We start from the raw sequence: 12,725 nt of genomic DNA, 5'->3' as shown, positions 1-12,725 counted from the left end.
GATCACAGTTCTCATTCCATCACCAAGACCAGTAAAGAAAAAAAAAAAAATCCCAAGTCACTAAAAGGCAGAAAACCCACCCCAGGCTTTGTTTGCATGGTCAGCGGTTGCGCCACCGAAGGCAAACGGCTTGAGGGCTGTGTTTGGACTGCTTGCTCCGAAGGCAGCAGGAGTGGGGGGTTTGCATCGGGGACCATCAGCTCCGTGGAGAGGCTGGAGACCCACCGGCATCACCTCCATCACCTCTGGGCACATCCTTCCTCTGGCTTTCTCCTCACACGGAGAGGCTGGAGGAGCCATCCCGTGCTCCCCCGGTGACACCAGGCTGGGACGGCATTTTCAAGGCAGGTTGGGGAAAGCACCACCATTTGGAGAGTCTCCACCTCTGAGAAGCAGAGGAGAAACAGATAAAAATTGAATTTTTAAAACCCCCAACATTATCCTTCTGACTTTCCAGATTATGGAGCAATTCCTGGAAAATATCTAAGTCCAGTCCTGGGTTCAGAAAGCAACGCACAGCTTTCTGTAAACTATAATAATTTTTTTTTTTTTTGAAGACTAGCTGTCTTGTTAGTGGTTCAAACCAAAGGAACTGCAGCGAGCGTGTGCATCGGAGGTGATCTGGGCTCCCTGCTACCAAAGGCTTGCGATGCCATCACATTTTGGGGTGGGATCGGCAGCTGTAGGGAAATACTGGGTTTTTATTTGACTTTCCTAAACTCCACACATCTGCAGGGAGATGTTAGCAGAGAAGAGCTGGGCTTTGCAATCCGGCTGGTCAAAAGAAAGGAGGAAAAAAAAGGCAGAAGCTACCAGGAGGGACCAAAAAACCCGCACCAAGGCTTGGGGCTGCAGCCGCGCGTGAGGAAAGCGCGAGCTGCCCTCTCCCGATGAGATTTAATAGCAGCACAAATCACATCCGTAAGGAAATCTGCCTTGCAGCCGCCCGGACAAACACACTGGAAGCAGACCCCAGGCTTGGCAGTGCTGTTTCTGTTCAGGGAAAGATACTTGCTAAAAAGCTCTGAAGTTCCTGTTGTTTTTTTGGAGGTGAGTTTTCTGCTAAAAAGCTTTGGGTTTGCAGTCAGAAACATTTCCAAGCAGCGTTTGCAGCTCCTCTGGCTACAGGGCAAAGGAAGGCTTTGCTCCCGTGCCGGGGGAAGTGCTGGGACCCCCCAGAGAAGGTGTACCCTGACACTCCAGGGGGATTTATCCCGCCACCGAGAGCTTTGATGGCGTGGGTCCCCCCAAGGCAGGCAGCACCCATGGACCCAGCCTGGGCAGAGCGATGCTGCACCCCGTGCCCCGTCGGTGCCGGGGTGGGGGTCCCCGGCCGGGCAGGGGCTGGCAGCACCAAGGGAGGCCCCAGGGAGCACGGGATTTTTGTGGTGATTCTGTGCTTGGCTGGGGACAGGAAGGTAGTGTGTGCCCGACACGGGCTGGACACTGCAGCAAGGCTTTGGCATGTGCTTTGCTCCATCAGGACCGTGGTGGCCACTGGCACCGCTTGCCACATCCCGGATTTGGGCACCCGAAATCTGCAAAACCTCCCCTGCACAGGGCTTGGTGTCTAGAGATGGGCAGAAATGGGGGGCTCCCAGCACTCACCCAAAGATGCCAAGATGTTACGTTAAATGTTGACTGAGAAGAAGAGCCACAGGTTGGGACAAGGGCAGGGGAGGAGGACGATGAAGTGTTTCCAAGAAGGAAAACAAGCAGCAGCAACAGCTGGCAGCAGGAGGGGCCGTTAACCCAGCAGCAGCTCTCTGCATCGCCCGGGCGCAGCGGCAGTGTTCCCTGCTCAACGGCTGTTGCGGTTACGTGTGTTTCGCAGAACTTGTCCCTTTGAGAGATACTGAAAAAGCTCTGATTCTTTGGCTTCAGCTTCACTAGAAACGGATGTGCCCGTTTCTCAGTCCTTCTCGGGGTGGCTTAGCCTGGGAGCTGCTGCCAGGCATGGGAAGGGTGCAAAGTCCAGCTCCTGGTACTGGTGGGCAGGGAGGTGGAGGTGACGGCCTTTCGGCCTTTCCCAAATCAGTCAGCATGGAGCTGCTGGCATTGGCACAGCTGGGGCAAGGGGATCATCCATCCCACGAGCTGCTGGCCGCTGCGACCCTCCTTCGGATGCTGCCTAGCGAGGCGCTTGGGGTTTTTAAGCAGGCATCAAAAAACTTGTGGGAAAATTCACCCTGGAGCAGGGCACAGCGTTTCTGTGAAGAAAAAAAAAAAAGTACAGAAGTTTTTTATAAAAAGTAAAAATGGGTTCCATCCTTTAATGGGAGATGAGGCAGAGCAGCAGGTCTGGGCGGCAGAGCCCTCTCAGAGCCCCTGAAGGTCTCCAGCTGCCCTCTTTGTCACTGGCTTCTGGCAAACGAGCAGCGTGGGGGTGACTCGGGGTAAAATTTTTTACACTGAGGGTGGTGGAATACTGGTCCAGGCTGCCCAGAGAGGTGGTGGATGCCCCATCCCTGGAAACGTTCAAGGCCAGGTTGGACGGGGCTCTGAGCAACCTGATCTGGTTGGAGATGTCCCTGCTCCTTGCAGGGGGGTTGGACTGGATGGCCTTTAAAGGTCCCTTCCAACCCAAACCATTCCGTGATTCTGTGACTCAAATCTCACTCACAGGCTGCGGTGGATGAAACAAACAGGGAAGATGCTCGTTGAGCCTCGTTGCCGGCTCCCAGCCCCCTTTTGCAGCCTGTTCGTCTCTCAGCGAGAAATTACTTGGTCCAAAGTGCGCATCACTGGAAATCCCTCCCTGCAGCTGAGCTCCATTAAATGGTGTTTGAGAGCGACCCTGGTACCCGCAGCGCCCAGTTTCAGGGAACAGCAGGTGAAATTGCCCGGACGCTTGCTCAGGCCAGTGGCAGCTGCATTCCTCATAGCCACAGCTACATTTCTGTCCCATTTTTGGTTTTTCATGGTTGCGAGACCCCAGCCAACTGCCCTGTAGCCTTTTGGGGAGCCGGGAGGAGCACGTCCATCCTCCCTACGCTGCTGGCAGGGGCTTCGCTGTGCAGATCCCCCAGCGCCAGCCCAGCCCTGGTGAGAAAGGGTCTTACACCCAAAAGATCGGTTTTGCACCCGAGCCAACATCCCTGCTTGTTGGGGTGAGCTGGTGGAGCGAGGTTCTTCCCGCAGACCCTGCTTTTTCACCCCGCTCCTCTTCCCTTTGCAGCCCTCTCTCACACTGCTGGACCACAGGGTCTCGCTTTCCAGTTTATTCCCTCTTCCGTTCTGGTCCTGCTTTGCAGTGTGGCACCCAGTGGTCCCGCCAGCACCTCCTGCTCTGGATGCAGAAGCAGAGAGCAGGGTGCCCAGAGGGTTTGAAGAAGCCGGTGACTAAGGCACCTTGGTGGGGTCAGTGGTTTTAGAGAGTCACGCACCCCGCAGGCCCACCGACACCAGGTCGTACGCCCGCTGTGCTCTGCAGAGCAGAACCGAAAGCAGAACCAAAAAGAGGATCTGTCCTTTTCTGTGTGGGAGCATCCGCCGAGCGGCTCTTGGCCAGGGCCGTCGCTGCCGGGAAGGGGCCTGGGGGCTTCTCAGCAGCAACACAACTCTGGCCCGAGCAGAAGGTGAGTGCTGGGCAGTCTGTGAGTGCAACACCGCCTGTCCCTCCCTTCCTCTCTCCTGGGTGTTGCATTTTCTTTACCCTAGCCCCAGTCCTCAAAGGACCTGATGCTGGACCACAGCAGCTGAGCATCCCCAAACATCCTCCCCTTCTGCGCCGGGGCAGCTGTGAGCACAGGCTCCTGGTGCCTGCGATGGGCTACCTGGGCAGCAGCCCTTGGGGAAGGCCACTGAGGAGCAGGATGGTGCTGAGAAGGGGACTACAGCACCCCATCTCTGGGGGCAGTGTCCCGCTGTGGTGCTACCCTGGAGCAGGGGCTGCTGAGGAAAAGGGGCCAAGGTGCTGCGAAGCACAGGGCTGCTCAGCTCTTGGTGGGGCAGGTGGGGACCTGGTGCTCTTTCTGGGTAGGGGACACATCATTCTGGGAAGCGAGATGCTCAACAGCCTTCCCAGCTCAGAGGTGATGGTTAGACGGGCGTTTCTGGATGGAGCTGCCCGTTTCTTAAGATTTGTCTTCTGATGAGAGTTGTTCCCCCCACGGCTTTCTTCGCAATCCAGCAGCAAATCCACGCTGCCCCTGCCAACCTCTCTGCTCTCCTCCAAGCTTACAGCTCCCGGGGTTTTGGCAGGAGGTGTCCCTCTTGGACAAGACATATCGCAGGAGAAAGCACAACGCACAGGAGGGAAACCCGCAGCCATGCGTCGAGCTGCGACCGGCCTCTGCCACCCCGCTGCCTGCAGGGGCTGAGAACAGCAGCCCACCTCCCCGAGACCATGGAACGGGAACCAGGCGCTGCACTGTTGAGTTCAAATCACCCAGCCAACAGAAGAAGCCAGGAGTGAGCCTTGGCAATTTGTTCCCTACTTCTGGCCACCGAATATCAGGAATCAGCGTCAGGAATGCCTGCGCCAGTGGGTCCCCTCTTCCCTCCCACCCACCCCCATTTTCTCTTCCAGCCTGAACAGCTCGTTTATCTGCTCACTTCCTGAAGGCAAAGCCTTTCCCGCCCAGCCTCTGTGATTAAATCCACCTTGGCGTGGCTTCTTGCCTGACCCAGCTCTCTTCCCCCCGGTACAGACCTCAGCTCTTCACATCCGAGATGTCCCCAGCGAAGACAGCCCAGGGAGCCGCTCCCTGCATCCCCAAACATCGCAGCAGCAGTGCTGTCAGCCCAGACACGTGCTGCGTGTTCACATCGGAAGCTGTCAAGGCCAAGCGCATCCAGTGGCCGAAAAGTTTTCGTTCTGCTCATTTTTTTCTAGGCCTGTACTTGGCTGGACTTTTGCACAGCAGGAACAGCAAAAGCTGAAGGGCTGGGGGATGCCAGCGTGCAGGGCTTGCAGGGAAATTTAGCAAACCAGCGGTAACAGCTGGGAAAGACAGGAGCTTTCAGGGGTACTTTCCTCCAGCTCCAGGTTTTTCTGTTTTCAAGATAACCCATCACCTGCTATGGGAAAGAGAGGGGATTGCAAAGGGTGAAAGGTGGTAAGGCCACCAGTTTCTGTGAAAAACAGAGAATTACAACCTGTGGAAAGAGGGAAAGTGGAGCACCGGGAAAGCCCACGTCCCCCAAGACACCACCGTCCAGTCTGTCAGGCCGGAAAGCAGAGTTACTTGTCAGAAGAGTTGTGGGGAGCAACAAAGACTTCGCATTTCCCACTTCTTCCCCTCCTACAGGTGCCGGATTTTTCCACGGCCACCCACTGCAGGGTGACAGCAGCGGCCGAGGCGCCGCTCAGCCCTTCTGCATTACTTTTTTCCCCCCCTCACTCCTGAGCTTTAAGAAAAGAGCCCAAAGCAATTTGGAAAATTCACTTATCTCAACCTGTAATTGAGAAAGCTATTTAATAAAGTTACTTAAACCCCGAGCAGCTCGGAGCCGTGCAGCAGCTGATGAATATGCATGTCCTGGGATTTACATGTCGTGGCAGCACGGAGACAGGATGTCAGGCAAATGAGTTATGAGAAATGTTGCCTATGCAAATACGCGCTCCGCTGTAACTTCTCACCGTAATTCTCATCCGTGAAGCCATTTTTGTCATTCTCTTATTTGCATTGGAAATGTAGTAATGAGGTAATGCAACTTTACAGAAATTGGTCCTATTTCTACACAGACAGGATGGATTCCTAAATATATCTGTAACAGACTGGAGTCCTGAACTAATGGCAGACAAAACCAATATACAAGTCCTTCCAAGATCCTTCTCTGAAACCACATCTCCTTCCTAGCCCTTACCTGAACAAAGCTCGTTATTAGACAGAACACCACAGACCTGCAGGAACAGAAAAGCTGCCATTCTCACCCCCAGTTTCATTTTCAGAATTTCTTGCTTTCAAAAGGGGGAGCAGCAGCCCAGACCAGGACAGCTGATAGCTGCTGTTTCTTTCAAGAGAGACTAGAAAACTTGTTCCTTCAGGTTTTGAAAACTTCAGTCAAGTGGACTACGCCGGTCATACTCTGGATTCTCTCTCAGGTTAGGAAGAGGCCAGGCAACTGCAAGAGGTTAAAAAAGCAAGGCAGAAATGATGGCATCTCACCTGCTCCAGTTGGGCTCCAGGTCACCAGCACCCTTCTCCATTCCAGTAAGCTCCAGCTTTTCTAGGGGCTTTTCACTCACAGATTGCACACAGCCATCCATCCCCAAGTCACACTAACAGAGGGAAGGGATCGCAATGTTTTAAAAATCCTCTTCCGCTGTAGGTGCCTCATGCAGAAAGTTTTTTTTCAGATTCCCTCTGCTATTCATGCACCCAAGAGGCAAACGCAGTCTAAGAGGAGTCAGGGGACAAAGCGTCTCCACCCTTCACATGCCCCCACTCAAGACAACGCTTTACGAACAGGGTGCTCCTCCATTTGTGATGCACCTTGGGTAGAAAAGCGAATCATTCCATGAACCTGCGGGTAAACCGAGCAGTTATCTAGCGGCTTTACCAACCGCTCTTCAGATACCTCAGAAAACGAGCTGCTTTGACTGCAGAGCCTACGGTAGCTAACAAAGGCACTGTCCGCTGCCAGGAACCCACCCAGAAGCAGAGTAACAGAGTTAGAATCATAGAACGGTTAGGGTTGGAAGGGACCTTCAAAGGTCATCTAGTCCAACCCCCCTGCAAGGAGAGTTTGTCACTTACGTCTGTTTTAAAAGCTACCTCACTTCCAAACTACAGAGCATCCTCGGAACCAGAGGCCACAGTCAGTGCCGTTTCTATTAGGCACTCTCTGATCTGTTCACAGCCAGATTTTTCAAGTACGAAATGAGGTTATACTTCGCCCTTTTGCACATCAACTCTTCCAGAGTGGGCTGCAGGTTTGAAGCGATGCAGGCGGCAATCCTCTACCTGACCTCGGTGCATGACCACCGCCATCATTCAGCGCTGGGTATCTGAAGTTACGCCACCCAGGACTTCAGCAGATTCAGCGGAGGTTTTCAGGTGTAGCACGTAACATTCTCATTTTCCCCACAGTACCTCACCACATTTCTCCATTTCAACATGCAAACTCCCTTGTTTTCCTCCTTGCCCAAACCAGCACGATCAGCAAGGTTTAACAGCCGCTATAAAAACGTGCCCATCAACAAGGCTCTTCTGTTAGCGCGCGTGACTGCCACATCCCAAGGAGCCCAGCCCCTGAGCAGGGGGGGGTTCGGGCCAGGGCAGCAACCACTGGATGTCACTTTCGCCAGGGACACCAAGGCAGCCTTGCAGGGGCAGCAAGTTGGACAGACAACCCAGAAACACCCCAGCGTGGACTACCAGGACGTCAGGAATGAATTCACAGCGACTTGTTTTCACTACACAGAAGTTTATTATGAAAGTTAAACATACAACACAAAAAGTAGCAAAAGCAATCCTGTAGCTTAAGGCAACTCTTACAGGAGATGAATTCGAGAAAGATGATGCAACTTCAGTTTAAATAGAAATTATGAAAAATATCAAATTGCATCAATAACTTAAAATGCACTTTAAAAAGTCTGCGCTAACCAGCAGAGGGTAAGGGCTTGTGATCTTAATGCCAGCATTAAGATATCAAAAGCAGCAGAATGCTAACTGATGATAGGGAAAGTTCAGTATTTACACAAAGACAGCGACGTTAATATCTGATAGCGTAATTTCCTGTGTACTTATGGTTTAAAACCACTGTCTGAAACGTTAGGAAAGCCTTTTCAAATAAATCTTCAGACTATTCCATCAAAAATACACAGATGGCAGAGAAGATCCAAGGCCAGGGATGCGTGCGGATGCGTGCGTGTGTCCCTTAAATAACTCACTGCAGAAACACTTCAGAAAAAAATTATTTCTTTGGGGGAAGAAGAGCAAGAGGAATATGTGGCCACAGAGTGAAAAAAGTTATCTTTCAGGTGAATCACATTTAAATTGAAGTATCAAAATATTTCTTTGATGACATTCTCACAGTTTACAGTTATTGACATTTTTAAGTGAATGTTAAATATTCGTATTATTAACATACAAAGATTCTCCTTCACATTGACATCTGCTTACATTTTTGCAAGACCTCTTTTGCATCAATTGTTTTGCCATTAGTAAGGAATGTGATTATCTTAATTGTAGAATTTAAGAGATTCAACTGTTCTAACCATACAGTTTCTACCTTCAAATCATTCTTAAAACACTGAAATCAGATCACCTATATTAAAAAGGTATTTAAGTGACACTTTAATTAATCAGGCTGTACAGGAAGCACCACATTTTAACAAAGCCAAATGACGTTATTTTTCCAATCCATTTTCACCAAGTATTGGACGCAATGAAAAATTTGGAACAAGTCCATTCACCACCACCCCAAATAAACCAAGGTAATTCACACAGATTAACTCATCCCAAATCTTACCCTGTTAGGAAATGCAACATATACTGCAATGTAGCCTTAATTTGCAGAAGATTTAACAGAAGTGTCCTATGCACAGCATGAGATTTTCTGCACACAACCTCATCTCAATTTTTCGCCATTCAGCACAACTTTACAAAAAGCCTAAGATATAAAATATACTTAAAGCAGCTATCTTAAACATGATTTAATACTTATCACCTTGGCAGCTGATCACTTTTGTTCCCAGTTTCACATGCTGTGGAATCTGGTAGCAGAGTTGCAGTATCCCTTTTAAGAACTATTTAAAAAAATCCCTGAATAAAACAGAAGCCAGCCTGCGACTTCCGATGAGTTTCAGTAAAGCACTATATACAGGGGTATAACCACCACCCAAACTCACCTGATACAGAATGAAATCTATTACAGATACTGGGGCAGAATACATTAATGCGTGAAAATATATATTTTAAGATTTTATAATTTAAAAAGTGGAACCAATGAATCGTTAGCGGTTAAAAGAATACTGCAACTGTAACGTTTACAAACCCACAAAGTTTGAAAACTGATTCCAACAGCTCTGTTTCACTGGGTTTAGCTTGGAAATAATGCAAAATAATGTCAGCAGTTTTAAGAAGGTCTTGCAAATTTAGAAAAAAAGAAAACTGAAAGGAAGAGAAGAATGCGTATCTAAAATAAAGCAGGAGCACAATAAGGACAATCAAAATTCCAAAAGCCCATATTAAAAAAATTAAGCTTGGAATGCATTGGCTTCCAGCAGTTTATAAAAAAAAAAAAAAAAACAAAAACAAAAAAAAGAAGTCTTAAATCTGTAATATCTTGACCTATTTTTAAGTGACAATTTTTATTACAGTTGAGAAAAATGGTTTTATAGCTGCATACGTTTCCATTTCACTAAAATAGTGCCAACAAAAATAAGTTTGCATAGAAAAACAAAATTTCAAATTGCCACTGGCTACATGCTTAAAATGGGAAATGCAGGTATTGTAACATAAACATAGTGCAAACCATGGCAGTTCACGGTGATTTTGACTGCCGCAGGTCAGGAAACAGACCATAGTATACCCAGTTATCACAGTTTCTGGTCTTTTATTAAATCCTTTGCCGAGTAGAAGCAATGCACGTGCGCAGACCCATGATACGCCTGCCGCTGTTGATTAACGTAGTTTGAGATCATCGCCACTTCCTAGGTTAGATCCAGGACTAGGGTCTTGCTGTCTTCTTGCCTGTATTAATAAACACATATTTAAGATTAAAAAAAAATTAAAAAAAAAAATCAAAATCAAACTTAGCATTTTAGTTAATTTCTTAAGTGTATTAGCATGACTAAGACCACAATCAATGCTAAGGTAGAAACTTTACACTTCAGGCAGTAACCAACGCATTCATTTTTAACATCAAAATCATTATTTCCCTCTCAATTCAGTAATCCCCCAGACCAACAGGAATCTTAGAGGAGGGCTGCGGACTCAGCAGTCGGGCAGGGTCCTCTCCCTGAAGGGGCACAGAGCTCTGGCTCTGCCTCTCCACCCAGCCCGGGGCAGCAAGGCGGGTGCTCTGGGGAGTCACTGTGCACGCACACGCACGCTCAGATGCTGCCTCAGAGGCTCTCCTACAGCCAGGCTGAAACGCTTCCAGCGTCGCTTTAACAGTCAGCAACAGGCAGGCAACAGTTTTGTGTCTCTTCTTCCAAAAGACATGTTCTTTCCCGTTAACCTTTTCTGTGATATTCTCAGGATCAAGATTTTGGGGAGAAAGGATACAATGCAAGATGGCAGAGTATGTTACATCCTTCCCAAGTAAATCTCCCCTCGGTATCTTTATGTAGTGAATACTTAATTTAGCTTTTTCTAGAATAAAAAGACTTATGACATGGTAAGACACCAGCACAATTTAATCTATAGACCAACACACATTTTAACACTTCTCAGAAGCTGGGGTTTTACTGCAGCACACATTTTTTTCCTTTGGTGCACCTGAAAAATCAGCAATAATACAAAACTGAGAAAACTCTGGTACTTATGATTGCGCCCCTGTATTAAAAAAGTAACATCAGTTCTCCTTTATTTAAAGGATTCTGTTAAACAGTTTGAGTTGATGGCCACTAAGGAGGGGATTAAGGATGGTCAGTCACAGCAGTATCAGCCACAGTAAAAGACACAGCGATGTCCTTTATCTACACGCATGCAGGATGCTTTCAAGTAGCACTCACAAATGCTGCAGGTAAATACTTAAAAACACTGATACAATTAAATTTTAAAGCAATACTTTGATTCTGGGAATATCTAATATATGTTAGCTGTTTTAGCACATTCATTGCTTAAAAAAACAACAAACCACCAAAAAAAAGCCAAGCTCTCAAAAAAATGCAAAACAAGTGACTGCTTCCTTCCTCAGACAGACTTCTCGTGTTTTGTTGAAAGAGGCAGGAACAGACTTAATGCAGGCAGCTGTACCACTGAGATATGCAGTTTAAGCAATTACCACATTAACACGATCACACTGAACAAGTACTTCAAGTAAACTGACTAACAGTGACACCGGTGCTGCTCTTAGGTGTTCCCTGGGCTCTTCTGAGTCATATTTACTGACACAGCGGAAGCCTTCCCGCCAGCGCGGTGGCTACCCCAGCTCACAGCGCGCTGCTTGTTTGCTCCCATACCAAACGGCAAGAGGGCAGGGTCTCTCAACTCCCAACCCTCTGGCACGTACGTACAGCCAACAGAATTTTCTCCGATTTAGATTTAGACTCTTGTTTCTCCATTCACATCTTCCTCCTTTACCTACCATTCTTCTTGTCTGCCTAATTTTATGCTCCCAGTGCAATTGGTTAGCTCCACCTAAACAGAGAAGTGTTGCTTCCTTCTTCTATGTAAGTACCAATTTAAAGTTATGTTTTCTTTCACGCGCAACAATCCCATTCCGATGCACACTGAGTTCATTCAGTAAATCCCCCCAGTAATCGGCATGTTTCCAGAGAAGACAGCTCCCTCCTGCACTTTCTTTAGCGGATGTATTGCCATTATTGTTTTGGAAACGCCCTACCTACTACATTTATGTATCCAGTACTGTTGTCAGCTGCATTTCAGGTATTTAGGGGTTAGATCTTCCGCTCACTTTGCTCTATCTGCGCTGGTCATACTCTGACTGAAGGAAACAATCTGCTTTTCCTACGTGCAGAACTCTGAACATGACAACCGGCATCACTGCTGGTGCACAAACCCACAGATTTCTCAGTAATCTTTCTGAGGAATCATGCTAAAACAGACAGCTGCAATCACATACAGTGCTGAAGATTTTAAGTGCCAAAGGGTGTATTCGTTTCAGCCCCTGAAGCAACTTTTGGAAACTGTGCTCCTTCACAGAGACGTAGAATATTGGGAGATGGCATTTGATGGAGATTTTCACATTATTTCCAAAAGCCAAATCACTCAGCTTTGACTGTCAAGATCATTGTTGAAAAGTTAATGAGGGAAAGCCCACACATTTTTTTTCTTCAACAGAGAACTGTGCCATGAAGACTTTTCTTCATACAAAATGGTTGTTTAACAACTCTAAATAGATACTGCCACACCAGTTTAAGAGTTGTACTGAGATGAACAAAAGGATAACAGTTCCACTTTGTGTGCTTTTCTCCTACTCAACAGACTGTAATAAGATTTCTTCTGGTTTTAACTGCTGCCTCTTTCTTCCAAAAGGAAACAAATGCATGCACTGTCTTTAAGAATTACATCAATCTAATTACCAATTTTGTACTCAATAAGCATTTTTACACTTAACTAGAAAAACAGCAAGTTAACTGCTGCTATATTACTGCTCTAAAACAAGTTTCCTCTTCAGAAAACAAATCATATGCACAGCAATTTTACTGTCAAATGTCAGTGGAGACGCCAAGGTATGGGCATATGGTTGCATTTATGCTTTGCCAAAAGTGGCCTTTTCTATCAAAACATATGAAAGACTTCACATGATTCATGACTTCATTGCTACTCGTAGCGCTTGCAGAAGCCACTACTGAACAACTACCAGATTTGCCCTTTCAAGTGCTAGACAAAAGGCACGACAAATTACCCTCAAACGTGCCCACAGCAGTCATTACAATATCTTACACTAGGAGATGTGGATAAAGGAGTAATTCTGCTTTTCAGTAAGTGGGGATTTACACAAGCAACTGCAAACATGCTGGAATGACAGCTCTCACTCAGACACCCTCCTTTACTTGGGCTCTACTACAATGTAAGAATACGCACACGCGAAACACGCTTGTTCTGTCAGTCACCACCTTGCCAAAGCATGTGTGCACAGAG

General features: G+C 47.6%; 1 protein-coding gene across 2 annotated transcripts in view; it reads right to left on the bottom strand.

The window, feature by feature from the left end:
- Nucleotides 1-7,360: 7,360 nt before the first annotated feature.
- CBFB (core-binding factor subunit beta) overlaps nucleotides 7,361-12,725 on the bottom strand; it is a 41,406-nt gene continuing 36,041 nt past the window's right edge. For both annotated transcript variants that reach the window (XM_086758381.1, XM_086758380.1), the window contains exon 6: nucleotides 7,361-9,644. In XM_086758381.1, the coding sequence (XP_086614507.1) occupies nucleotides 9,622-9,644 (23 nt within the window). In that variant the 3' untranslated portion in view covers nucleotides 7,361-9,621. The remainder of the gene's footprint in view (nucleotides 9,645-12,725) is intronic.

This window comes from Chlamydotis macqueenii, chromosome 13 (genome assembly GCF_036417535.1).
Source record: "Chlamydotis macqueenii isolate bChlMac1 chromosome 13, bChlMac1.mat, whole genome shotgun sequence".
NCBI lineage: Eukaryota > Metazoa > Chordata > Aves > Otidiformes > Otididae > Chlamydotis > Chlamydotis macqueenii.
Note: the sequence above shows the minus strand (reverse complement) of the source record. Positions and strands in the feature narration are given on the sequence as shown.